Source organism: Falco biarmicus, chromosome 12 (assembly GCF_023638135.1).
Source record: "Falco biarmicus isolate bFalBia1 chromosome 12, bFalBia1.pri, whole genome shotgun sequence".
NCBI classification, from domain to species: domain Eukaryota; kingdom Metazoa; phylum Chordata; class Aves; order Falconiformes; family Falconidae; genus Falco; species Falco biarmicus.
Genome location: NC_079299.1, coordinates 10,793,416 through 10,819,602, shown reverse-complemented (window position 1 = coordinate 10,819,602; position 26,187 = coordinate 10,793,416). Strand labels below are relative to the sequence as shown.

The following is a 26,187-nucleotide window of genomic DNA, read 5'->3' as shown; positions in this document are numbered from 1 at the left end:
CAAAGCGAAGCCTGTCTCCTGCCTGCTTGCTATTGTTAGCAGCTTTCTGGGTGTCTAGAACAAAGCAAATGACATATTTAAAATACTGTTCAGTTTATGTATATAAATTTGATAGGAGTTAGTTTTTGGCTGCCTAATTTGGTTTGGAGAGAGTATTTCTGTAGCTTTACTAAAGGGCCATCAATTTAACTCATTGCTGTTCATCAACTTCTGTAAATCTCATACAGCGTGGACTTGGGTTTGTCTTACAGGTAAGAGTCCTCAGCTTATGAATGAGTAGAGAAAACTGCCAATGTAAACCATTAAAATATTTTCTTGTTTATTTTTTCCCTTTATTGCTAGAAAATTCACCCTGAAAGAACACAGTCAGAGAAGCTGCTTGCTGTAAAAGAATTTGAATCACGTAAGTAAAAAAGGCTTGCAGGTAAACAGAGGCAGTTATCTATATTCATGATTTTCTTCCCCCTAGCCCCCCTCATCAAAACCTTTCAGAACATCCTACTCCTGTTGGAGAAAGGGAGTAAACAAAGAGAACTGTGGTTCCTCATTTTTTTGAAAATGCAGTGCTCTTACTTTCTTTCTGTTTTTTTTCTCTGTCGCTTGTGGGGTCTGTGAAACAAGGGTGAAAACCTAGACAGAATTCATTATGTAGCATACATCCATCTCATGGCTTTTCTGGTACTGTAATGTCTTTTGAGAATTGTAATGTTGTAAAATTAAAGTAGCTGGTATTTGTTACCAGGAGGCATAAAATCAGAGGCAGCACAGTTGCTTGATGGTGACAGTGACTAAGGGGCTAATTGCAGAACCCTCTGGACTGTGCTTCAGTATCTGTCACTGCCAGTCAAATCTGACATGTTATATATGATTGTGTTGAAATTCCATGTCCTAAATGCTCCAAAATAATCCAAGGAAGGAGATGAGGCAATATGTTGCTTTTAACTGGCAAGCTACTGTTTGTCTGGTGAGGCAGAGTTAGAAATTGAGCAACTAGGGGACTAGTAACCATGCTGGCTTAGTTTTCAGTTGTCTGTCATTTCTCTTTCTTGGTGCTGGAGGTATTATACAACAAGACAATAAGTTTGTATATTCACATTGCTCAGTCTGATGGCTTCCAACCCCCTTTATAAAATGCTGAATAAATGCAGTCATTGCTAGGACTTGAGGTAGCAGGGTAACCAGGCACAGTGAGATTACAGTCTTGCTTCCTGAACAAAAGCTCCTGTCACAGCTGTTGGGGCAACTGGGGAAATAAGAGGGGAAAATGCCAACATTTGACTTTGCCTAAGGCAAGGATAATTTTTACAGGTAGGTTAGTAGGATTGAGGTTGAGGATGGGTAAGTGCTGAAGTAATTTCTGTTTATACTTCTGCATTGCAGCTTGTTTTCAATAATTTATTAATTTGGGAGCTAAAAGGCTGAAATGTTTTTTTTTCTGTTGCAGTGTCCCCCTTGTCCTCTAGGAGCCCTTGTTTTGTTTCTGTTTTTTTTAGTAAGAACTCCTGTTCCTTCTGCCTTATTGACTCTCCTCATCCTGCAGCACACCTTTGCCATGTTCAGCCGTTGCCTTATGCTTTGCAGGACCTTGCACGGGAGAGGAAAAGGCACCTGGCTGTCAGTTGGAAGCTCAGAATTTCTTATTTCTGATTTGTCCTAGTTCTCATCAAATTGTCCGATTCCATTTTTCTCAGCATTTTTTGTGATTTTCCTGTCATTTGCATCTGCTCTTACAAATCATTTCCCCCTTCTTCCACTGTTGTGCAGCCTTTTCTCTTCTTGCATGTTTTTCTCTCCACTATTATTTTGAGTTGGGAGAGGGGGAAACTGATGAGTTGCTGGCTCTCTTGGAGCAGGAGTGAGCTGGTGACAGTGCTGCTGTAAGAGAGAGGATTAGGAAAAAACTTTCCAACGCTGTGCTCTTGAGGAGGGAGAGGGGACCTGGAGTATATGATTAATCATCTGGCTTGCTCCCATGGACCAGGCAGGAAAAGGTTCAGTGACCACAGCTTTAGCTAGAGCATGTCATGGGCCCAAGGGTAAATCTCTGAACAAACCCATAAGGGAATACGCTTGGCAGGTGTGCCAGGACATTTCCATTGATGTTCCTGCTGTCTCCTGTTATTCTCAGGTATCTGCAGGTTAAACAGACCTCTGTTGATAGTCACCTTCCAGCCCACGGAGACAGGGGCATTCTCAGGGACTGTTTGTTACTTCCTGAAGCAGGTGCCTGCAGTAGGTCAGATGGATTGCACTCCTGGGCACCTTCATGTTATCCTCCTCTTGCTACAAAGGGAACCCCTGGTGACTAGCCCCAGTGTTGCTGTCAACCTTTGTTAGGTCCCTGTGATACGTGGCCACAAATAGTTAGGGCTTCTGTGCTGGGAAAGACCATGTCTTTTAAAAGCAGGGATAAGCAGCCTTCCTTCACTGGAGTTTGGGCTGGTTGGTACTAATAAGGATTAGGTCCGTATGGGAAGTTACACTATGTAAAGCATATTTTAAGAAGCGTGGTGTTGAGTGTGACTTCATACCACAATAGATGGGACGAGGTAGCTCACAAGGTCGTGTTAGAAAGCTGGGGGTAGTTACCCACAGTTGATAGGCTTCTAGAGGGCCAGAGCCTGCTGGTCTGTTTGCTAGGGTTAACAAACACACTTTAAAGACTGTAAACCTCCCAATAAAGGGAAATTTCTTTCCAGTTACCTGCTAAAGTAAAGGTGTTAGAAAATGCTTTTTTAATCCTGCATGTTCTTGTAGCACATGTGTGGCTTTGGCAGAAGCCGCGTTACATTTACAGAGCAGACACTTCTTGCAGTACTGCCAAGTTCCTTGAGGGGTTTCTGTTTAAGTTTGGGCCTGTTCTAACCTAAGTCTAGCTGCAGTTCACAGGGTAGCGTTCCTGTTACTGAAATCAAATGTATTCTTTGTCCACAGACCTTGACAAACTAGACAATGAAAAGAGAGAGCTGATTGAGAACGACATTGCTGCTCTTCATCACTTTTACTCAAAGCACTTGGAGTACCCTGACAATGCTGCCCTTCTAGTTGTCTTTGCACAAGTAAGTTGGCTAGAACACAGCCTGCTTAGGTGAATGGTGCTGTAGGAGGTTAGCCTTTGTGAAAGGGGAAAACTATTAATGGCAATGGAAATGGTAGCTCTTTGCTTATCTCAGGGACAGCTGAGTGTGCTTGATGGAGAAGAACCACTTCCTTGAGCAGAAGTGGCTGGACGTGCCCCATTTCAATAGTGAGGGGAGAGACTTTCTATGAGGTGCTTCTTGAATGTTGAAGAAAAGGGGAAACAGCCTGTATTAGAACCTGTCAAAGTCAGGCTTCTTGTGGGCCAAGCATAGTGCAGCTATTGTTGGACTTACATGGAAGGCTGCTGGTCTGAGACCCTGCAGAGGCAAAATCCTTCATTCAGGCTTCAAACTTGTGGAAATCCTTGCTGGTCAGGTCATCACTGTGTTTGACCTTCACAGGGAGTAAAATTCAGAGAAGTAGAAAGAGCAGTCTGAAACTTTTATCTGGTGTGTGGCTTTTAAATGCAGTCAGGTAGTTTGGTCATCTGGAGAGATGAAGGAAAGGCAGGATGTCTTGTTAGATAACTTCTGAAATGTGTCACCTCTTTTTTCTCACCTGCTTTTCATACGCATCTAAATTGAACTTATTGTAGTGAATGGAATAACACCAGTGGAATACTGAAAGATCCATTTTCTTCTTTTTCCTCCTCTACTTCAAAATAACCTAATTTTAAACTTAAATGCCTGAGTAAAAAGTTCAGATTTTTTTGAGATGGGGGCAAATGTTGACTGCTGTGATGAAAGTTGAGATGGCAATACTCTGGTTGGTAGAGCTGGGCATCTACCAACAAGGAGGCACAGTTACTATTTCCTTAATACAGAGGTACTGTTATTCTGTAGGGGAGTGATTCTTTAGCCTCTTTAGCCTCTGCTCATCATCCACTTGTTTCTAATAATACATTTCCCTTAAAAGAAAAGTTTTTTCTTTTATGAAGACTTCACAATTTGTTTTTGTCAGAGGGGTACTTTAAAGACATCAGTACATCCAGTTTGTTGTGGTGTTTCTGAATATTTTTGTTAGAATATTGCCAGAATCCCCAAAGATTACGTTATTTTGGCTATAGTGGCTTTTGCTTTGTGTCCTCTCCTGGACCAGCTCCACCAGATCGTGATGCTTTAACTGACTTCTGCGAACCGCTGACTTCCAGATCTGACATTCCATCTGGTCTTCTCTGTAGATGTCTAAGGTCACCCTTAGGTGTCATCTTAAGCTCATCCTGATCATCAGACATCCATCTGCCACCGTGGATGTTGCAATTTTTTGAACTAGAATCTCCAAAGGTCATCTGGATGCTCATTAGAAATGTTTAACAGGACACAACCTTTTGAAGTTTTAGCTCCAGCATAAATCTTTCTAGAAGAAGGGGAGGCATGGCTGTACTTGATATCTACAAACATGTTTCCTAACTATTAGCTAACTTGACCTAAAACCAATAGTATGGGTCTGCTGCTACTCCTTTGCTTTGCTTCAGCACTTTCTCTGGCCTCGTGTTGTCTACTTTGCTCTTCCATTTGGCAGTCTTTCTCCCTGTGGCTCAGGACAGCCATTTGGGACTTGGATACCTGCTTTTTGTGGGCCTTGTCTGATGTCTCTTACGCAACACAGCTAAGGTGTAATTAATTGGTCCTTTTGAGTTGAGCAAAGATTTTTGTCCTAACCATCCTTGCTTTTCACTGCTGTCTTCCCCAGCTGTTGGTATCATTCTAGTCTCTCTTGTCCCTGTGGATCATTGCTGTCAAGACTGGCACACTTCCTCCTCAGTCTCACCTTGTCATCTCTTCAGTTTCTCTCTTGTCTCAGGTTCCAGAGACTCACCCTTTCCTTGAAGACCCTGCATAATTTTGTGCCTCCCTTTGCACATTCTCTTTTCCACCGTTGGGAAACAACCTCAAGCTCTATTTTTTTTTTTAATTACTATTATTTTTTACTGTTGTCTCTTTACTCCCTCTACATTGCCTTTTTTAGTTGTGCATTCATCTGGTGAAACCAGTAGTATCTCATCCCTTCTAATTCTTCCTCTTGTGTCATTTCTGGTATGATGCATTCAAGAAGTGGGCTGTCTCTGCCTTAGTGGACGGGAGTTGATGATAACTCACTACATATTTTTAAATATTTCCCTGTGATTCAGAACCATCAAGCTGTTCTTCATGTCAGCCTTTGTAGCCTTATGTTCTTACTTGCTGTTGATATAATCTTTGCCTTCTATTGTTTTTGTATTCAGCAATTACATTTTGGTTTTGGTTCAGGTCCAGGTATGTTCATATATTGGCTAGTGCGGTAGCGTGCTCATCTTGAGAGACAGGGAGCCTTTGGATGCTATGTTGCTAAAAATAGCAGGATAAAGATCAAGCAAAGAATACTAGTGAGTGAATCCAAGAAGCAGGACGCTTTCCTTAATCATAAACCCATCCTGAACAGTTCATACCTGCGGAGTGGCTTTGGGAAGTATTTGTGTATTTCTGAAATCCAATCCAAGCTGCATGCCAGCTTGTGGGACATATCATTGTTGCTAGCATTGTCATCAGTTGTCATCAACTCTTACCCTTCCAGAACAGATACTTACCTTGGACTCGATTGACTGTTCCTGTGCCCATCATAGCTTCAGCCGGACTTGGCCACATGATCATGGTTGTTTTAGTGCTTTACTGGTGCTTCCACGAACATTTTGACGATTGTAGGGAGATGTTGTTGAATGCGGAGAGGATTCTGTTTGTTGGCACATATGTGACTTGCAGTGAAAGTGGAATAAAGTACTTGATTGAGGTGCATTTTGGTCACTTAAAGTCACACAAACCACATGAAACAAAGCTGAAACTCTTGTAAGATTCCCTTGAGTTTAGTGAGAATGAGATGGAGGTTTTAAAACCTGCTTGAATCTATTCTATAAGAAAGATTTGTGAACAAGTTCTTCTGATCCTGTGTCTGTTTAAATTACGAATACACTTCCTCTCATACTGTGTCCTTTTTCTGTCACCTCCTATTCTATGTCTTTATTAGGTTCAAGTCGTTTTCGCTGCCTTTGTTGTTCTTTATACGTGCTTTAGCTGTAGCTGGTATGTGCAGTCTTTGATGGCAGATGCCATTGTGGCCGGTCTCCGTAACATATGCTCCATCAAAGCTCTGTGCTGCCCCAGCCCGGCTGAGTTTGCTGCTGTTCATCCCCACATTGCTCCTTCCGTGTGTAGTTCTGTTTCAGCCCTTTGCTTGTCGTGGCCGAATGAAGTCTCTTTGCCCTGTCGATGTCAGGCTTTGTTTCATGTTTGCAGTGGTCTTGCTTTGTCTGACACTTCTGAGTGCTCTTTTCAAGCCCTGATTCTCTTGGCGGGCCTCCCAAGGAGCAGTCCACTAGATGTTGTGTCCTGAGCAGGTGCAAGTGTTGGACTGTCAGTTTTTTAGTGTCTTGCACATTCATTTGGGTATGGGCTTTGTCCTCACTTTTTGAGATGTGATATAGCTCCCTGGTGAGTACTGGTGAGGTGGAAAGAAAATTGTAAGTAAATTACTGCAATTGACTTTGAAGTATGAGAATGTGACATGTAAGTGTGGAATACTTAGCTGGCCAGAAGCTGATCTAGTCTCTTTCTGTTTAGGTTAACTGTAATGGCTTCACAATTGAAGATGAAGAACTCTCTCATTTGGGATCAGCCATATTTCCTGAGTAGGTTGATTTTAATATTTTTAAAAACAGAATCAACTTATTTAAAAACAAGGGGTTTTGCACATGTATGGAAGTAGATCGCTACTGAAAGAAATATAGTTAAACAATTTTTCTTTTTTAAAAAATACTTACAATTGGCTAATAAAATGTGGCAAATGATTTGCCACTTCCTTAAAAACCTGGTAATTTTGGCAAAACGGCACTTGTAATTTGTTTTGAAGTTTAGATTGCAAACTATATGCAGGTTGGTAAGAAGCAATTACTTCCCTGGCTGGCAGGTTCTGGACAGGGACATCGTGTAATGATCATAGTGAAATGAAAAGGATTGCAGGTCACTTGCTCTATTCACAACTTTCTGTTTTGACTGGGTATAATCCTTTACCTGGTGTTGTCAAACAGCATCCCTTCTACCTTTGTTCCTTGGCAAACAGTAAATCCCTTTCATAACTTCTTTGAGCCTCCTTGATGTGACAGTGGAAAAAATACATACAAGCTTCTTCGCTTTACAAATAACCTGCAGATGTTAAGTGTTAACTGCAGTTTGTGGACAGAGGAGCACATCTCTCTGTAAGGCTGAGGAACATCTCTTCCATTTAAGTCTGTCCTTCCCACTTAATGTTGTAGCAAAGGAGAATATTTTCTGCCCCTGTTCTTTGCAAACCCTGTACTTGAAAGTATTGTCACTGTCTGCTTAGGTTGACTTCCTTGTGAGGCATAGATGACTGGCAGTTTAGCTATGTCAAAGTAATCTGAAACTTACAGATGCCCGATCAAAGCAGGACCTGATTTTCTGAAGTGCTGCATACAGACAGTAGTATATGGTCCTTGCTTCACAGATTCTCCTTTGTCATGTAGATTTGTCTGAAGCCCATATCCCTGATCTACAGATTGGAAATTAAGGCCTTGAAATGCCCAAGATCAGAGTCATGGTGGGGAGAGCATTAAACCAGGGTGTTCTGAAAACATGTCCAACACCATCCTTTGTTCAGAAATGCACAGCACGCAAGAGCCATATCTTTCCTATTAACAGTTATTCCTGTGAGGTAAAAAGACTGAAGAGACAATTGCTGTTTTGCTAGATTGGAAGAGAAAGAATTAAAATTATACAGTTTGTCTCAAATAAGCAGCAAATTGCACTTTCTCCAAGCTTGGTAATACGGGGGAGTACTTTTCTTTACCAGTTCACATTTTTGTGTAAGTCATGTGCTTGTATAACAGACAGATCTCTTCCCTCCCACTTCAAACAATGAGGCTGTTTACATTTGCACAGAAGTCAGCTAAAATTTTAATGCCCATCTTAAGTTGCGATGCAGCAAGCAAATTACTTTTGTTTTCCTGTATTTCCTTGTTTACTTTAGGCTAAATGTGTTTCTCTTTCCTTCTGCTCTGAGGAAGATAGTCTGTCTATCATAGATACCTAAATAGGATGTTGATAGTTAAGCTACATGAACGCCCCTGTCAGCTGTCCCATAGCACTGTAAGAATGGGAAAATAATAACTTCCCTAGTCCTGAAATAATAGGATTTAAAAATTGTAATGATACATTAGCACAGCCATTCTCCATCCATTAGAATAAATAACAGTACAACAGATTTTCCCAAGGTTACCTTCATGTTAAGCCTCAGAATAAAAACAGCTAACAGAGAGAGACTGAATCAATCTTTCAGAGTTAATTTGTTTTCTGAAGTGGTGCTTAACTTTTTGCCTGCTGCTGGTGGTGTGGGAAAAGGTTTACTTTTCTACTTTTACAGCGTTGCATTGATGAACCATAGCTGTTGCCCAAATGTGATTGTAACTTACAAGGGGACTTTGGCTGAAGTCAGAGCTGTTAAAGAGATTGAGCCTGGAGAGGAGGTAAATGCAGCGTGTTTGAATGTGCTTTGTATGCATGCATCCTGAAAGTAGGATCCATTCTGCTTGTCAGGATTCATTTCAGTTAGATGGCAATTTAATAACAGGGAGGAAGGATCTCTTGTTTCTCAGAGAAGGTAAGATGTTGCTTTGGAAAAGTTGGGTTTGCTCTGGAGGACTGATGTGATTCTTGGAGGTGGTATCCTATTTTGTACTAAAACAAGGGAAGAGCACCTGCAGCAGTCCTGTGTATCTGCCAGCCTCTGTCTCAGTTTACCCATCTGTGAAACGAGCCTGATGTTTGGCTGGTGCTTTGAAATTCCAAGATCAAAGCAAATTATTACTGCTATAGTAGTTCCCAGTGTAATAGCAACGTATTGAAATTGAAGCCAGAATAAACAAGGTAAATGGGTACAGATAAGTCCTCCGACTTCTGTTTGGGCAGAGCATCCACAAAACATGAGACTTGGTCGTATCACCTCAGCGGTGTTCGCTGGGAAGTCACAGAAGAATAAGAGTGTGTTTTTAAGTGGAGTGAAGCTGGACAGTGATTGATAAAATTCTGTGAAATTGAGTAAGGCTCTGGGTTTACTTTGAAACTTTCTCAATCAATTAATGAACTTGGCAGGGAGTCTTCAGCAGCAGAGCTGCTTTTTACTTTAAACAAAAGAAAAAAGATGTTAAACAGAGTTGAGGAGGATGTGCAAATACCTTCAGGGGATGAAGATCTGGAACAATCTCTCTGGGGAGGGAATTTGCATCGTTTCAGTGGCTCATTTGTTAATTTAGTAGGCAAGGTTAATGCTGATCAAAATAAGTTCAGATTTGATTTTGCTAACTCCTGCTGCTTTCTGAAGTAGTGATTCCATTCTGAAGAAGGGGAGAGAGGTTATTTTTGTGGATTATAGCTGTTCACCATTGTGAACAAAGTGAGTTTAGTTGTTGGAGCCAAGGTTGAATGACTTAGGTCAGCAACTTCTTTCTTTTTATGCCATTTACTATCGATGATTTGTCTGTGATGTTGGCAGTCACTGCAAATGCAGTTTGGTAATGGACAAGGACTGATCCTGGTTTTGGATTTTTACTGTGGAATCCCAGACGTTTTCAGCAATTTTTGGTAGGGCTTACTGTGAGAAGTAGAGATGGGGAGTATTTATCTTGCTTGGCATCTTCTTTTGATTGAGTTGTGTCTTAGAAGCTGCATCAGTTCTCCAGGACTTCTTGGTTTGTGCACGTTCACTTTTTTGGCAGTTAAGAATTTTATAGATGTGAGCTCATGGTTCTGCTTGGGCTCTGTGCAGTCTTACGGCCTGTGTCTCCATCTTCAGGATCCGCGTGGCCATTGCACTGGAACATTTTAAAAGCTTTTGCTGTAAATGTGGTTCCTGGATTTTGCATGCTTTGAAAACAGGGAAAGGAGGACAGGAGTGTGAAGGAAAGTGTGAGATCACACAGAGTAAGAAGAAGATGTACTGTATGTAATTACACATACGTTTTTCTTTAAAGAAGAAAGAAACCTTAAGCATAAAGACTGAGCAAAGCATTTAAAATAACTAAAAACGAGGAAATGGAACTAAAGCTGTTCCTTGGTCTGCAAAATGATCAACTGTGCTGTGCGTATGATGCTTCCTGGAGGAGGTCTCATTTTAAAAACAGAGCGTTAAAGGGAGTTGCAAGAGTTCTTTCCTGAAGATCATTGAAGTAGAGGAAAACTTAAGAATAGTGGATGTGAAGAGCCTGTAAAATGTTCAAAAGCAGGTTTTCTGTGCTTTGAAGTGTGGCTGCTGAAGTAAATCTGGCATTTTCCTAGAACTGGAGCACTGGGCCTCTCTTCAGAGATCTGAAGGTCTTGTCCTAAGTTTCTAAAGCTACTAGTGACTGCTATTGCTGCAATTTTTCATAGGTTTTCAAAAAGAAAAATTCGAGATCCTAGCCTCCAGAAAACCAGGCCACTGTAATTTATCCTATTATAGTACCTGAAACTGTTATTTTACTGCTGAAAAGTAGGCATCTCTTTTTGTAATCTTGACAGGAGCCTCAGATTGATGCTGTGATAGTTTCCTTGTCCACACCTGAATCTTGCTGTCCTGGGTTTAAGCCAATTTGAGGCAAATGCTGTAATGAGCAGGAAAGGAAACACTTCATTGTCAGGTTGCATTCACAAATGGCAACTCCTGGTGCTGCCAAGAGGCTTGGAATATGAGGGAACAGGCAGGTGATGTGGCTGCAGGTGCATGAATATGTGTAGTTGTCATACCACGTATACCAGAACTAGTAGTGATAAATACGTCTAGTTACACTGCTTTTCACTGATGGCTATGTTTTTACCATATAGGTTTTTACCAGCTATATTGACCTGTTGTATCCCACAGAAGACAGAAATGACCGGTTAAGAGACTCATATTTCTTTAATTGTGATTGCAGGGAGTGCATTACAAAAGAAAAGGTAATAAAATTGGTGTGAAAAATGCTTCTGACTGCCAAGGCATCTAGCCAGGTCCTTAGATGTAATATTCTATCAGCTTTAATTACATTTTGGAAAGTAGAATAATGCAAGGTGGGGGGGAGGTTGCTTTTCTGACTAGAAGACTTTCTGATACTCATTCGTTCCACTGTAATCATGACACATCAGGAAATTTCCTTGTAAAGGCCTATTTAAAGTTGAGCTACAAAGCAAAGCTGAAAACTGTTATAAGTAGATAATTACACTGTCTATGTTACCTGGCCAAAAGAATTTTGCGCAGACTGAATTTTTTTCTAACTGCATGTTTTATACCAACTCCCAGTGAGTGAATCTTGCTTGGGGCATTTTTGGGGACCTGTTCTGGGATAGAGTCCTGCCTGCTGCAGTTCCCGCCTGGGACATCTCAGTCAGTTCTAGATGAGGTTCCATGACATTGCTGGATGGTTTGGAGATCGAGTCTGTGAAACTGGCATTCCTGCAACGGCATCATACCAGTCTTCTCACGGACAGGGTGGTCCCGTGCCACAGGCCCTTGTGATGTGCAGGCCAGATTTATGTTCATTAGACATCACCTGGTGCCCTTCAAAGGGCAAAGGCAGACATGCAGACAGTGTTCTTTAAAACAAGGTGAAAAGCACTTATGGGTCAGAAAAAAGGTACCCAAACCCAACAGATAAAGAAATAAATGTACCTGTCCTACCATTTGGACTTCCTTTACTGGAGGTCCTAGAAGAATTGAGCTTTGGTGTATCTCATCTGTCATTCCAAGCAAGATCAGTCTGGCTGGCATAATCTGATCCTTAAGTCCCAGATCATTCTCCCCTCCCCCCCCGCCCCCCATTTTCAGAAAGGTTTCCTTTTAGGAGCTACTTCCCAAGCTGACCAGACAGCCATCTCCTTCCTCTAAATGGCGTCATCTTTTGTAACTTTTTTTCCAAATAGTACCCAATATTCTTGTTTGAGGCCATTCTGTTGACGTTGTAGTTGTGTTTTCCCCATGGTTACCTAGATAATTTTGCCACTGAGTTTAATGGAGCCAGGATTTCATCTGTGATTTCCAATAAACGTGCTCTTGGAATCACCTGCCACTCAGCCTCACTCAGCTCTGGAAAGAGTCCGCTATTGTCCTCTCAACTGGCAGATGAAATAATAAAGGAAAAAGGAATCTAGCAACAACATGAGGCTTAAAGAGCAAAAGATTGTCTTCACATTGCAGCTGACTCTTCATGAAGTAGCAAGTTAGACAGAAAGATAAGAGTAGGTGGGAGTTGTCCAGCAGAAGTAACAAATTATGTGGAAATGCGGTTTTGTCTGTAGATGTGAAGGATCCTTTTCAGCATTTAATATCATCTCGTTTTCCACTGAGTTATCACTTGGTGTTAGGCCTAAGGTATTTGGGCTTTTCTAGTCTTTAAATTATATTTGTTTTAATCCCTAATCTCTTGGAAGCAGTGAAATTTCCTATGTAAAACTGCTTTCATCACAAAATCGAAAAGCTCTTGGATCTTTCAAAAGAAGGGGGACCTCATGAAAGTAGAGAATGGCAGATGAACTGGAAGGAGCAAAGGATTCTAGGATTCCCAGCCAAGGCTTTAGAGAAGAATTGCAGGTGCACATTCTGCCTTTGTTTTTACATTCTTTGAAGAGCTTAAGTCTCCATCTGTGTCTTTTTATTAGAGTAATTTTGTGTAGCAGGTGCACCTTTATTTGTGGGGCTTGGAACCTGCATTTGTAATGTCCATTGTGTTTCCTCCAGGATAAAGAGAAACTGGAAATTTGCAAGCTGAATGATCCTCCTTCAGCAGAGGCGGTACAGGACATGATCAGATATGCCAGGAACGTGATTGAGGAATTCAGAAGAGCCAAACACTACAAATATATCCTTTGTCTCACCCTGACCCCACTGGCTTGGTGTGTGACCTAAAAATCTTACCTGCTGGATTGCTTCAGAAGTACTTGCAGGAGAAATACTATGACCATTCGAAGTTAAACTTAACTCTGTCCTCTCTGTGTCTGGAGAGCTGTCCCTGGAGGCAGGGGGCATTGTAACATTGGAGGTGTTGTGGGACTGAAACCCCGTGTTTGTTCCTTCCTGTGCAGCGCTCAGTTTCTGGGAGTGCAGCACGTGGCTGTCTGCACAAGGGCAAGCCAGGGACGGGGCTGAGCACAGCTATGTGCTCCTCTGTCTGCTGTAACACTGCCCCGTTTTGAGAGGCTGCGTGTGAGGCTGCAGCTATCGCTGATGGTTATGAGCCCACCTCTTGTAACCGTGGTACGATGCAGACAAAAATGCAAGATTTGTTGGGCCAGAAGCAGACCAGGCTATCTCATGCCTGATTCAGTGCCCTCTGCCCGGGGAATTTCACTCCCCCTTCTGACACGTTGCTGGTGTGGTGCTGACTCAGGAAAGCTGCTTTTTTTTGTTGTCTTTTAAATCTGAAAGCTTTTTTTTTTTTTTTTTTTTTTTTACAATATCTGAGTAGGAGAGGGTATAATCTTGTGAGCAGAATGCCTCTGTGTATAGAATACCTCTCAGAGTAGTTCTGCAGTTGTAGCATAGATGCTTTGATGCTACTTGAGAGAAAAGAGGACTTCTCAGAACCATTCTGAACAAGTTTGACTCTTCTTTGGCATTACCAGGTAGCTGTCTAACGAGAGGCCATCTATTTTTTGGGTTCCTTGACTTCTTCATACCTCCTGGTGAATTACTGGAGATCTGTGAACTCAGCCTGGACAAGATGGGCGCAGTGTTTGCAGACAGTAATGTTTATATGTTACATATGATGTACCAAGCCATGGGTGTCTGTCTCTACATGCAGGACTGGGAAGGTGCACTGCGTTATGGGCAAAAAATTATCAGACCATACAGGTAAATATGAGACTATTTTTATTTTTTTTTAGTGCTCTAATTCAGTAATCTGAGTAATTGGGACAAGTTTGGGCAGAGATCATTTCTCTCGGTACGTATTGTATAAACACGCTACCCATGACATCACTACTCAAAAAGGAATGTTTAAATCCTGGGACAGATTTTGTTACTTTCAAAACGTGGTCTGCAATATATAGCAAAAGGCTACTCTGAAATCCTTGCTTTGAGTTCTCAAAGTGTGCACCACCTTGGGTACTGTGCTAGTTCTGCATAGCTACATAAATACTGTTTTGGGTTTTTTTTTAAAAAAAATCGTAATACTTTATATTAAAGAAGAGCTTCGAATTGCATCTGCAGTCAATATTTTGTAGAAGGTCATGGAGGCAAAGGCCGCTGTTGCTTTCGGCCTCCCGCCCGCTCCCAGTCCTTGCCTGGCCGGTGCCCCCGGTCGCAGGGGAGCAGAGCCGTGTCCCCGGGCCGGTGCTGAGCAGCAGAGGGAGCTGGAGGTGAGCTCAGCTGGGTGCTGCCCTGCGCTGCCTGCCCTGGTGGCCCTCAGCTCCGCTGCCCCAGAGCTGGAGGGGTGGGAGAATGTGCAGGCTGAAGCCCCATGTGGGGCAAGGCAGCACGCAGCCTCTGCGGGAAAGAACTAGTACTCTCTCCCATAATTTTTTCTGTGTTTCTACAGTAGCAATTTCGTTCCTTACAGCCAGCCAGTTATGCACTGCCATGAATCTCCCAAGCAGGTTCTCATCTTGAGAAGTGACTTTCTTGCCAGCTGGGGGGAGCGCACGTAAAGCTCTCCCTTTGGAGCAGGTGCCAACGTAAAGTCACAGATCACTTGGCAGAGAGCAGCGATACAAAGAAGGAGCCAACATTCCACCCCTGGGGGCTCAGTACTATTTATCTTCCCTGGGACTTGCCCAGCTCCTCTGGCTCCGAGCCTGGCATTCCAGGTCAGCTCTGCTGAACCAGGCTCTGCTAGCTCCGTGTGTGCGAGTACGGAGTGGCGTGTGTGCTGTACACGCTGCAGAGGGCCCCTTGCTTTCCACTAGAGACCGTCTATTGTGGAATAGGCAGAGTTACCTCTGTGCCTGTAGGGTGGCTCCAAAAACTCGTAACAATGCTGTCTCTTGCTGCAGCTGGCTAGATTAAAACCGGTGGCAGAAAGTCATTGCCATCTGACAGCTGTTCAGGGGCATATGGTGGTTTCAGTTCAATTCCCAATTGACAGGCGTCCCCATCCCAGACACAATTGGCACTGACTCCTGGCAGCCATGGCAGAGGGGATGAGCGGTGAATGGGCAGGGGCAGCTTCTTGCCCCCTGAGAGGGGGACGGGGGCTGGGAAAATGCTATGAAACTGCCAGGTTTGATAAAGCTGAATTTCTTTCTCTCTTGCAGTAAACATTATCCCTCCTACTCACTGAATGTTTCCTCCATGTGGCTGAAATTAGGGAGACTGTATATGGCACTGGAGAACAGAACGGCTGGAGTTAAAGCCCTGAAGAGGGTATTTATTTCCTGGTTTCTTCATTAAGAATCCCAGTTCAGGCATGGGATCATTGAAACACTCTGTGCTTCTCTGTCAGCAAGCCTGGCGTGGTAGGAAACGCACTGTGTGTTAATATATTTGGTTACTGGACTTTTGGCTCAGTTCCAGTTTTCCCAAAGATGCAGTGCAGGTCTGTTCTCGCATGGAAGGGGTCTCCTGCCTTTCCATGGTGAACTCTACTGCGGCAGCTGGAGTGAGAGTTATGCTTAAACATTTGCTATACATTCTTCACTGAGCTAGAGCTGTACTAGTGTAAATGAAGCCGAACTCTTAGCTTCTCCTCCCTTGCTAGGTAAGGACGGAAAAAATGCTTGGCTCTTTCAAAGGGCACATCGTGTTTCATTGAAGTCTGTGATTTCTATATCCAAGTTAAACTAGGCATGCTTTTTGGTGGTTATTTGTTGCGGAACCAATTGATTTTTAAATAGCTGAAGGGAATTCAGTGCATCTGGTAATGCTGAAATTGGCAAATACAGCATTTGGTTTGACGTTTTTCTTCACCCCTTTTTATTAGTCTGTTCTTTATTCTTTAGGTTTTTTATTCTTCTGTTTCGTTATTAGTCTGTAACACAGTTCTTGACTTTCTCCATGTGTTGTGGTTGGATATAAGTTTATTTTAGTTTCTTAAGCATCAGTGACTACTGTGGCATATAATGACTTGGTGTGGAATGTCGCATTTTTTTGGTTTTTTTTTTCTTCCTTTTTAGATGCTGGCAAGTTTTTAGCCAGCAATAACAAAGCCATCCAGCAAGATACTACAAGAATATATGCTCTAAAATTTAACTGTTACCTAGTTTAAAATTAGCATAGGTTTTCCTTCGCTGTGGTGTTAAGCTTTGACTAAAACTGGGATTTGTGCCAGTAGGAACACGGGATGGGGGGTTGAGAACTGTAGGTAGATTTGTTGGCATAGTTAGCTTCCTAACACAAACATTTTCTAATGACTCACTTCCAAAAGCTGCCTACAGGAACTGCCCAGAGTTATCCCAGCCCCTGATGTTTGGGATTTAGTGGAAAAACAAAAGCATTGTTCTTTGTCAGTTTGCGAGCAGCTTGTCCAGAGGGCCCTCCTTTCTGCTTTGGGCAGGAGGGGAACGGAGTCATTTCTCACTGCTGCCGAGGTGGACCAAAAGGCTCTTGTTGTCCTGACTTAAACATGAGAGCTTAATTCCATAAAGGTTTCCTGAGGAGAAAATGACTAAATGTTCTGAGGGCTAGGCTGTTGCAATTCCTTGCTTTATCTTAGCGCTGTGGTCTTTAAATATTCTCAGACTTACTCTGAACTTGCTTCTTTCAGTCCTGTCTGCTGCTGTCTTTTACCACATCTGTTTGGGGCCGCTGCTGTCCTTTTCTCAAGTGGGAATCTTGCCTCTGCACCCACTCTGCAACGTGGTTTGGGCAGTGGCAGGGAAGTGCAAGTCAGGAGGTTTGGCTGCCTAAACGTTCACTCTTGGGACCAGAACAGGCTGTAGGTGAAAGGCATGGCAGCAGCCGTCCAAATCTGACAAGATCTTGCTTTTGCCTCGGCGGCTGCCTAAGCAATGGCTTCCTTCGTAAAGCGTTGGCAGCCCCTGGAACCGGTGGAGGGTTTTCAGAATCGGGTCTGACAGTCCTTCCGCAATAGGCCTGCCCGTCAGTCTGCCAGCAGAAGCAGGAATTGCTGGGAACAGAGCTCCCTCTGATCCTGGTTCAGTCCTCTGCCAGAACATTACCCATCCCACTCGCAGTTTTCTGTCCTGGAGCTGGTTGCATTCAAAGTAGTTTTGTCAGGAATATTTTGAAAGGTGCTTTGGGATCCTGTAAGATGAAAGATGTATTCTCTGAATGTAAAACCTTTATTACTTAGTTTTGAATTTCATTTTATTTCCTACTGGGTTTATGACTACAAGGGGACAAAAAGTAGCTAGAGGTGTCAGACTGTTTCAAACCTCTAAAGAGAGTATTTATAGCCTGGTGTTATATATGAATCAATTGTGTGAATATTTTTTTCTTTTCATAGGCAATTGCTATCATGGAAGTAGCACACGGGAAGGATCATCCATACATTTCAGAGATCAAAAAGGAATTAGAGGGCCACTGAGCCTTTGAATCTATGCAATCCTTCAAACCTTTATTTAAAAAGCCCTGTTATGGAAACCTTCAGGAGCGCTTTGAAAAACGGTAGAGTATGAACACAGCTCTGTCCTATAATTGGAATGACAAACACACTTAGGCCTTGCAAAATGTTCCGAGCTTTCAACACATCTACAACTGCCTTTTTTCTTTTTCTTTTTTTTTTTTTTTGAGGAAGCATTCATGGTTTCTTAAAGGTTATGCCTTCTGACAGCTCACGTGCAAAAGTGGCCATTTTTTTCTTCATGGGTTTTAATGTGTATCTTATTTGTGTCAAGTAAATAAAGTGTTCTTGACCCCTCTTGATTGCACTTACACACTTACATGGGTGCAGTAGTTCTGCCAAATGTTTCATTTAATCTGACAAATTAAGTAGCAAAAGCTGTACTTGTTGTTGTTGTTGTTGTGGTTTAGTATCCAATTCCCCTTTTCACAAATCATTTTTGTTTGCAGTGACTTAGCTGAGAGAAGGGGTGACGAGGGTGATGAATTCTGCGCATTGTGCAGGAAAGCCACCATCATTCCCTCGGGCAGTTAATCTGCAGGCCCAGCGCTGCTCCGGGTAGGTGGGGATCGGGGGATTCGTCCCTGTACGGACCTAGAGCTCGGCATGTTTCATACAGAGAACACTGGCACCTACCTCAGAGCTGGAAGGCTTGCACTAGGCATGAGTTGTGCAACTGCTGGCTTTTTAATCCCCTTTAAAAATTTATTGCAGAACAGAGCTGTTATTTCCTTATAGCTGTACCTTTGACTCCAGTGGATTAAAACTATTCTATTAATACATTAGCAATTGCTTTTAATAGAGGAACAGGAGCATTTTCTGAGGAAAAAAATTGAAGACAGCTTTTTCTGGCCATATGTAAGAGCAGAGGTTGGTTTTTTTTTTTCCTCCGTTTAGCTGAATGACAGGAGATTGCTTTTAAGGATTGGGAAGAGGAGGGAGAGCGTGGCTGTGATGCTGGAAGTACAAAGTTGGAATATGTTGCACAGTAAAACTCCATGACCATTCCTTACTGCTTTCACAGCTTATGAAGTATGATGACAGAGAGAGAACGCATTGCTATTAAGAACTTCATCTTATTTTCTTTCCTGTAAGCGCTGCTCTGAAAATAAAACTGGTGGAGAACAAGGGTTTGTCAGCTCATTTTGCTGAAAGCTTTCATTGCTCTCTAGCCAGCAATTGTTGCTGGAGTACATAGAACTGCACCAGATCTTACGATTCCGGAAGGCCGGGGCCACTTAGCTACAGCCAAGCCCAGGAAGAGAGTACCAGCCGACTACTTTTATCCTAACATCTATCATGTCAAGTAAACCCACAGCCAGAGAACTAGCACCTTCCCTTCAGGAAGCCTGGCCAGAGCCCAGATTATACTTTGGGACTGAAGAATGGGATCGGTTTACCACGAGCACCAGTAGGAGACTTGCCTGCATGAAACTTGGATGACAGGTTACAGAAGGTTCTTCAGCGCTCACTGTGGCCCCGGCTGTGCCTGTCAGTTTAACATGGGAAAGTAATACAAGCACAGTAGGTGTAAATGCAAAACCTTAAGCTGGTACAGGAAAGAACACAAGCATAGTTTTCCTTGAAAAAAAAATGGTTTATTGTATACTGTGAGTATGAAGGACAGCCTTACCAAAAACACTTAGTGAGTGAAGACATTCTCGTATTTGCAAAAGCATATAAGAAACTATTTACACAAAGGCAGTGAAAGGGGTAAAAAATTATTGCAGTCAATTAATGCTGAATAAACTTTATAAAAAGAGAAAGTAAAGAAACAGTGCAAAAATACTGTCAAAAGTAATCAGTTCTATACACAAGATAAAACTGACAAGCATAAGCTTATGTACTGATATGAATAATACATTAGAATATAAAATAGCATGCATAGATTTTTTTTTTAAAGGCTTTCAATAGCATAGAATAGTTCTGCCATTCAGCCCTAACAGGAGGGAGTGGGGGGCAGGAAGGGCACATAACTGATGTCTCATTTCTCCACAAAATGCGTACATACCATGAGGTGGGGGGATTCAAATCACTGTTTTGTTCTAAACTCTCGTGTACAGAATTACAGAACAAATAAAACAGGAAATAACAAAATACTGAAGTAAAACAGGACAGTAAAATCCAGTGGCATAAACATGTTATTTCATTTAACATATATCCCACACAGTTATATATGGGAATATTACAGTCATCTGCATGTGTAAACTTCTTTCCTTTGTAAAATAACCAAAGAAAGGTACTTTACTAATGAGGAAAATGTTTTCTGTATGGAGCAATCTCAACAGTATAAACATTGTATTAACAGTGTTTCTGGCACTAAGGATTTTTTCTTTTAAAGACAGAGTAGCAGCAAGAAAATACTTCTGTTTAACATACACAAAAAGGAAGTTCTTGTAAATGTAGTATATAATTAAGTTGTGGCACCTACCAACACAGGACATTGTGAAGGCCAGAGGGATAAATGGGTTCTAAAGACAAGGTGATGAGATTCACAGAGGATGGATCCATCAGCAGTTTTTCAACACGGGCAGGATGTAACTGTTGCCTTAGGAAGGCCCTGAAGGACTGGTTGCCAGGTGTGCTGGAGGGGCCGAGCACCCTCTTCCAGACACAGTCGTGATTCTCCCTGAGGTGTCAGCTACCAGCTGCGGGAAGCCACTGCCTTTTATTCCTGCCTGCCTAATTCGGGAACACTGCCCCTGAAATAGCTGGAGCTGAGTGTCCAAAACACTGAGTCCTTACCCAGGTGATTTGAAAGAGTAAAACTACTAAGGACTATATTCATTTCAGGGATCAGCAGAAGTATGAATCTTTCCCTTGCTGTTAAAGAGTGCTGGGATCCTCCAGTGAAAGCTGCTATTTTATTGCTGACTTCCAGTAGCCTTCCAAAGGCAAAGTCCTGCTGTTGTAGCATGTGGGAAACTCACTGAGAGTGCACATAAAGCACAGGCAACAAAACTTGAAAGAAACGCCAGCCAAAAAATATTTGGCTGAGAGGAACCAAGGGAACTGTAGCCTCAAAGACTAAAAAGATAGTCTAGAAGACTTAAAAGATACTCTAATAAATACTGATATTTTTGACCTGCGTGCTAAATGTTTTGTTTCACAACCTGATGCAGTTTATCTATGGTTAAGACCTCCATCTTCTGTTGTTTGCCCAGCAGCCCAGGCAGTCAGCTGTTACCTTCCTGAAATCGCAGTCCCTGCAAGCTGAGGCTGCATGCAGCTGCATGTATGACATCCTCCTCTCCAAAGACTAAGCTGGCATCTGTAGTTCCCATAGCACCACGTTCTACAAGAAAACCTCTCTACGAGGCGAAGAATGACCTGGGGCGATTGCCTTTGGGGTTTATAGACTTGTAACCTTTTCTCTTGTTGGCATCAAAACCCTTCTCCAAACTCCGCATGACTTGGATATACAGCAGCAGATTTATATCCAGTTTTGTAGAGGGGTGATCAAATGACGTTTTCATGCAGTGCAGCGCTTCCCTTTCAAGGTCAGTTCTGGTACTTGCTCCTTCAGTACAATGCATCCTTTATTTCACGCGCTGGATGCCACCCTAGCTCTCTGGATGTAAAGCATTCTTAACAAGAACTGCTACAGCAGGTACCGGCCATCTTGATGCGTCCACTTTCTGAGCACAGCGTTCACAAACTGTTCGCAAGACTGACAACAGCCAGTTCAGTCTCCACCTCACCCCAGGAGACCGGTGGGAAGTCAGCGGGGTGGAATGCAGCATGGGCAGTAGCTCTGAACTTTCCCCATCGATGTGTGCTCCATCCAGGCACGAGATTGCCCATCAGCACTTATTTTAGGGTCGCTTGTGGGCTACGCAGACATAGCAGGTATTGGATCAAAAAATAATGTGTTAGTTTAAAATGACCATCTCATGAGACTTACTCATTCTTTTCCAACTTATTTTTTTTCCTATTTGCATTTCTGTCTGTTTACAAGAAAGTATTTTTTTAAAAAAAAAAAAAGCTCTTGAAATCATGCAAATAATAATATTTGTGGCTAACTGATATAAGTAAGTGGAACAAATGGGCTGCGATGTACTTTTTATAAGGACTACGTTAGCAGTTGATTGAGTAAGTTCTCACAGATGATGTCTCCTGCCAGCTGCAACCAGTTTAGGGAAGAGGCATTTCTGGTAAGGCTGAGTATTTAGGGTCCCTATATACCTGTAGAGGAGAAAGTTTGTGGGACAAGCTTCATCCTTCCTCAGGTAGTCAAAGGACAAGAGGTGCGAAGGTAGGCCTGGGGAGGAGCTGGAAGGAGTAGGAGCTGAGCAGCTGATCTCCACCGTCCTCCAGTGCAGCAGCGGGGGGCAGGAGCAGGATGCCCACAGCTCGGAGCAGCGCCAGAACGCGGCTGTCATCTCGCCCATCCCTGATCAGACAGTGTTGAGCGTCAAGTGGTCAGACCGTAACTCTAACCAAGAATTGGATGCCAGCAACCTGAATACTACCATTGCTAAGAGTTCAAGGAACAAAATAAAAAAAAAGGGGGGGGGGGGTGTTAAATACAGATGAAGAGTGCACAAAAAGGAAAATATACACAAGGGATTCCCAAGTCAGACTTAACTCATCCACTCTGAGTTCTCTCTTAGAAGGAGCGAGGGAGGACAGGATAAATGTGCCAGACTGCACGGTGGGCGCCTCGGGCTAAGACTGCTTGTGTCAGACCCTTAAAGCTCCATTCATTTCCCGTTGGTGGCATCTTTGCGAGATTTTTCAATCCAGACTTTATTCCAAATGGATGAAACAGGTCTCTTAGAACCTACCGTCATGCTTTGATGTTTTTTAAAAAAAACCGCAACCAACATGCAAGACAACATACAGCAACTCCAAACTGTCCTCCTTTTCTGCTTAAGGACTCTGCCGTTAAAGTCTGCAGGACGGAAACTAAACAATACTGTTGCTTTAAGTCTCATGCTTTCATTCCTGCTATGACTAATAAAATTGGATGCAAAAATGCATTTTCCTGTCACTCCCTAAAGGTTAGGAAATACTGCCCAAGCAATTTTGGCCTGATAAAACTACAACAGGTTCAAAGTCAGAAGGTTCAGGTTTTGCCCTACAAAACTGTATCACATTGCAATCATAAAACATCAGCATGCTGAGGTTTGGTTGCAAGCTGGAGTGGAAAAGAACCTCTGAAGACGTGCACCAGCCCAGCTCACTCAGAGTATTAGCCGATCTACTCAAGATAAAATCTAGCAGGAAAAAATACATAGAAGTCAGATGAAAAGAAAAGTTTAAAATTGCCATTCTTTGACAACGAAAGGGAAAAAGTGAGTCACATTGGCCTCCGAACCAGCCACGTTAGGAGTTAATTGGAAATGACTGTTTACTACATGGCCACTTACTTGGCTCATTAATAGGCACTGACTTAATTTGGAAAGGATTTTTGATGCCATTTTATAATTAGTATTTTTCTAAGACACCTACGATGCATCTTTGCATAAAAAAACCCATTTGCTTAATTTTCTTCCTTTCAAACAGAGCTCTTTATATTCTCCTACGCAATAACTTTCCTGGGCTCCCTGTAGAAACAGAGGTATACGTTCAGCCAAGAAGAACTGAATAATAAGACAGAGGAACAGATTCTTTTCCCTCCTGATTTTCAACTTCTCACATCCAAGTGGAGCAATGGGACTTGACAGCTCGGAGTTCAAACTTAATTCATCATTAGGAAATTACTCAAAAAGTTATAACGAGATAACTAATTTAATACACTTTGCTTCAAGGTTTATTCCTTGGCTTGTTTCCCAGATACAAAGCATCTCTGTGTAATTATCATGCAGATGCTGCTGAAAAGACTTTAAATGGTTGCTGCTAATTTAGTAAGAGATATGTTGGCAGTGGCAGAAGAAATTAGAGGAAAGCTGAAGTTGACTGAAAACTCAACTGATCCTTAAAAGGAACATGGTCAAGATATTAACAGCTACATAACTCCTCAGCATTTGTTGGTAGCTAGAAGTCTCCACCAGAATCCTTGTCACCTCATTCGGCCTGTATTGCAGAGCACCAAATCAGCACAGCGCAGTTTTAATTTAAGACACATCCTGGTACAGAGCCTTAGCTTAAGCTCCCGCTGATTTTAGGGAAAGGTAGGTGTGTCGGTCCCTTCGGTGCTGAAGTTGGGAGGGCTTGTAGGCGTAGGCGCCTCTACGTTGACCAGGGGTTCAGAGGCAGGGATGCAATGGAAAAGCAGTGATGGGACTAAGAGATTAAATTTAACCTGGGAGAGGATTACCAAGAAAGACATTTTCATCATGGCAGAGTAACTGCGTTGCATCCCATGCCCCGAGAGGCTGTGAAATCTCCACCCTTGGGAGATTTCTTAAACTGGATCCTGGGCAAGCCTGCCCAAGTTTAAAGTTCGCTGTGGGGTGAGCAGGGCTGGGACCGGAGACCTCCAAGGCTCCTCTCCTGATCCATTCTCCAGCAATCGGACAGGACTGCTGAGTCGGAGAGTGTTGGACTGCTCGGGGACGGTGGCAGCATGCAGAGGTGGGAAAGAGGAGTCAGCATGAGGAGGGGGGCGACCTCAGTGCAGGAACTTTCCATCTCTTACACCAGAAATAAGCGTAAGAGTCCCACCACAACTTACTAAAGCTTTTTTTTTTTCCCCTTTCTATATTTTTTATAAATGCAGTTGCTATCACTTCTAAATAGCTTTAAGTAAATGCTTCCATGCACACGCTGCAAGATAATCCATAACACTATTTACTCCAGTGAAATAAACAGTTTAGAGAAGGGGATATGCACTGCCTTGTGCAGAACAGCCAGACAATGCTGCGGCAGAGGATGAGGAAGAGGGAGGAGGAGAGCACTAACTGCTGACATACAGGACACGGGGATTTTTCCTTAGCTCTGTCACAGATTTCATTGTTGGCTATGGGCAAGTCAGTTAAGAATCTGTGCCCTAGTTACGTAGTGGAGGAGGTCTGTTTCCCTTTTCTGTTCGGGTTGTAAACTTCAGGCAAGAACTGTTTCTCCTTTATGTATTTATACAACATCCTCCTAATCCTAACTGGAATCCCAAACACTACCAGGATAAAATAGTAATAATAAATAGGAGGGAGAATCCGAAGTGACTAGACCAAGAAAAGAGATGATCTGTGCAATTTAATACAAAAACACCCTAACAAAATGGGGTTTGCCAATACAGAATGAAAGACTGCTCCAGATTTTTCTTAAACCACGAGGCACTGACAGGGGAAGAATCAAGAAAGACTCTGAGCTAAGCTCTCAAGGGTCACTATTTGGAGATCTCTGATATGGAGGAAAGACCATGTCAATCATTTTGACAAAGCTGAAATGACTAGAAGGTAAAATGATTACAGTGCTGATGACAACAGTTCACATGTGAAACTAAGGCAACCGGAGATGCCCAACTTAAATGAGATTCCTTTTCTACAGGAGGTGAGCCTCAAGGCAATCAAGCTTTCAGTGTAATTCAGGAGAAGGTGCTTGATTTGAGCAGGGCTTTTTTCAGTTGCATTTAGTTGAAATTCCTGTGCTGTTCAACCCACAACCACCACAGTTACCAGAAAGACCCGTTCACCGACCTCAGCCTGCTGCTCTGGGTCACCGCACCTCACGCTGCACTGCTGCGACTCCTCTGAATCCCTTCAAGGACTGCAGACAGTAGCAAAGGCCTCATTTAAAAGCTCTGATAGTGCCTTTTTCAAGGACTACTCTAAAACCGTAATTCTTGTGAAATTTGAACAGTTCAGCACCCAAAACTCTGTGCCCTCACAACGGCCTGTGTTTGAGCCCTCTGTAACGTGCCCTGCTGCATGTGCAGAGCCTCAGGTCTCCGTGCTCCAGGACTCTGTTCCCTCAGCTTCCACTTGTACAGAGCTGTAGCTGACATCGAGCAGGTCCTGTTTTTACCACAGAAGCCACATACCTGGGTCCAAAGTGTTCTTACATGAGAAAAAGCCCACTGCCAAATAACTGTTCATTTCAGAAGCTGCGCAGCAAAACAAAAGCCAGTAAACTACCTTTACAAAGGAATGCTTTCCTTATGGACATGTTACAATGCAGACCAGTCATGTCAAATGTGGTTCAATTTGAAGGTCACTGTAAGTTTTACACGTTATTAAAGTAATTCACAAGTTATTCCAAGAAAAAATAAATTATATGTTGTATAAAATAATCCATGGGAGACTCTAGTAAAGAATAATTCCTTACTTTCAAGACAACTTTAAAATGTGCAGCATATGCACACAGTGTTGTCAAGGCAGTTCCCCTTGTTCATCAGTAAGGTTCAGTCAGATCCATAAAGCTGGGTCTGGGATGTTTGAAAAGATTAAATAAGTCTGGAGTTTTGCAGGAACTGGATGAGCACTTGATAGACAAACTTGTACTGGGCTATGGTCTGGATCATAAACATTCTCTGCTCCCGCAGGTGTCTCAGCATCATAGGAACATCCACTTTCTGTAACGTAAAGGGAACAAAAACCAACCCATAAGTATGTCGGTTCATTAAATCAGTCATCTCAAATACTAGTTATCTGACACAGGGAACTGTACTGTATTTATATAACGTAATGAATTATAACCAACCGTCGTGAAAT

General features: G+C 42.7%; 2 protein-coding genes across 6 annotated transcripts in view; one reads left to right on the top strand and one right to left on the bottom strand.

Moving 5' to 3' along the window:
- The window catches only part of SMYD2 (SET and MYND domain containing 2), a 31,363-nt gene extending 12,217 nt beyond the window's left edge, over positions 1-19,146 (top strand). For 2 of the 5 annotated variants that reach the window (XM_056356988.1, XM_056356992.1), the window contains 9 exons: positions 343-403; positions 2,935-3,059; positions 6,675-6,742; positions 8,494-8,596; positions 10,929-11,039; positions 12,814-12,934; positions 13,752-13,926; positions 15,327-15,435; positions 17,477-19,146. In XM_056356988.1, the coding sequence (XP_056212963.1) occupies positions 343-403; positions 2,935-3,059; positions 6,675-6,742; positions 8,494-8,596; positions 10,929-11,039; positions 12,814-12,934; positions 13,752-13,926; positions 15,327-15,435; positions 17,477-17,557 (954 nt within the window). In that variant the 3' untranslated portion in view covers positions 17,558-19,146. The remainder of the gene's footprint in view (positions 1-342; positions 404-2,934; positions 3,060-6,674; positions 6,743-8,493; positions 8,597-10,928; positions 11,040-12,813; positions 12,935-13,751; positions 13,927-15,326; positions 15,436-17,476) is intronic. The other 3 variants (XR_008824878.1, XM_056356989.1, XM_056356990.1) reach the window with 3 other exon arrangements.
- Positions 19,147-20,270: 1,124 nt separating this feature from the next.
- Positions 20,271-26,187, bottom strand: part of PTPN14 (protein tyrosine phosphatase non-receptor type 14) — a 118,782-nt gene continuing 112,865 nt past the window's right edge. The window contains exon 19 of the mRNA XM_056356987.1: positions 20,271-26,048. Coding sequence (XP_056212962.1) covers positions 25,920-26,048 — 129 coding nt within the window. The 3' untranslated portion in view covers positions 20,271-25,919. The remainder of the gene's footprint in view (positions 26,049-26,187) is intronic.